Raw genomic sequence first — 397 nt, 5'->3', positions numbered from 1 at the left:
GATTTACAATGACCGCCCCCCCCCTCCCCCCAGGGCATGACCGCCTTGCGTCGCAACTCATCGACGGCAACGCACGAGGATTTCTTGGCCGGCGTCGTCGAGGTGAACGCCCGGAAGAAGGCCGTCTTGAGTTACGTCAGCTGAGTGCGTGCGAGACGGCCTAAAAAAAAAGGAAAAAAAAAGGAAAAAAAGGGAGAAAAACAAAACAAAAAAGAAAGGGAAAAAACGTTTTCGGAACGGCTGAAGGAGAAAGAAAAACGTTTTCGGAACGGCTGAAGGAGAAAGAAAAACGTTTTCGGAACGGCTGAAGGAGAAAAAAAAAACGTTTTCGGGACGGCTGAAGGAGAAAAAAGACGTTTTAGGTATGGTTGAAAATTTCCTTTCCGGAACGGCTGTT

At 48.1% G+C, this 397-nt stretch overlaps 1 protein-coding gene across 1 annotated transcript in view; it reads left to right on the top strand.

Moving 5' to 3' along the window:
• The window catches only part of LOC119589480 (26S proteasome regulatory subunit 6A-like), a gene marked incomplete at its 5' end in the record, with an annotated part of 5,624 nt that extends 5,396 nt beyond the window's left edge, over window positions 1–228 (top strand). The window contains 1 exon segment of the mRNA XM_037938081.1: window positions 34–228. Coding sequence (XP_037794009.1) covers window positions 34–144 — 111 coding nt within the window.
• Window positions 229–397: the final 169 nt, after the last annotated feature.

This window comes from Penaeus monodon, chromosome 25 (assembly GCF_015228065.2).
Source record: "Penaeus monodon isolate SGIC_2016 chromosome 25, NSTDA_Pmon_1, whole genome shotgun sequence".
NCBI classification, from domain to species: Eukaryota; Metazoa; Arthropoda; class Malacostraca; order Decapoda; family Penaeidae; genus Penaeus; species Penaeus monodon.
Note: the sequence above shows the minus strand (reverse complement) of the source record. Positions and strands in the feature narration are given on the sequence as shown.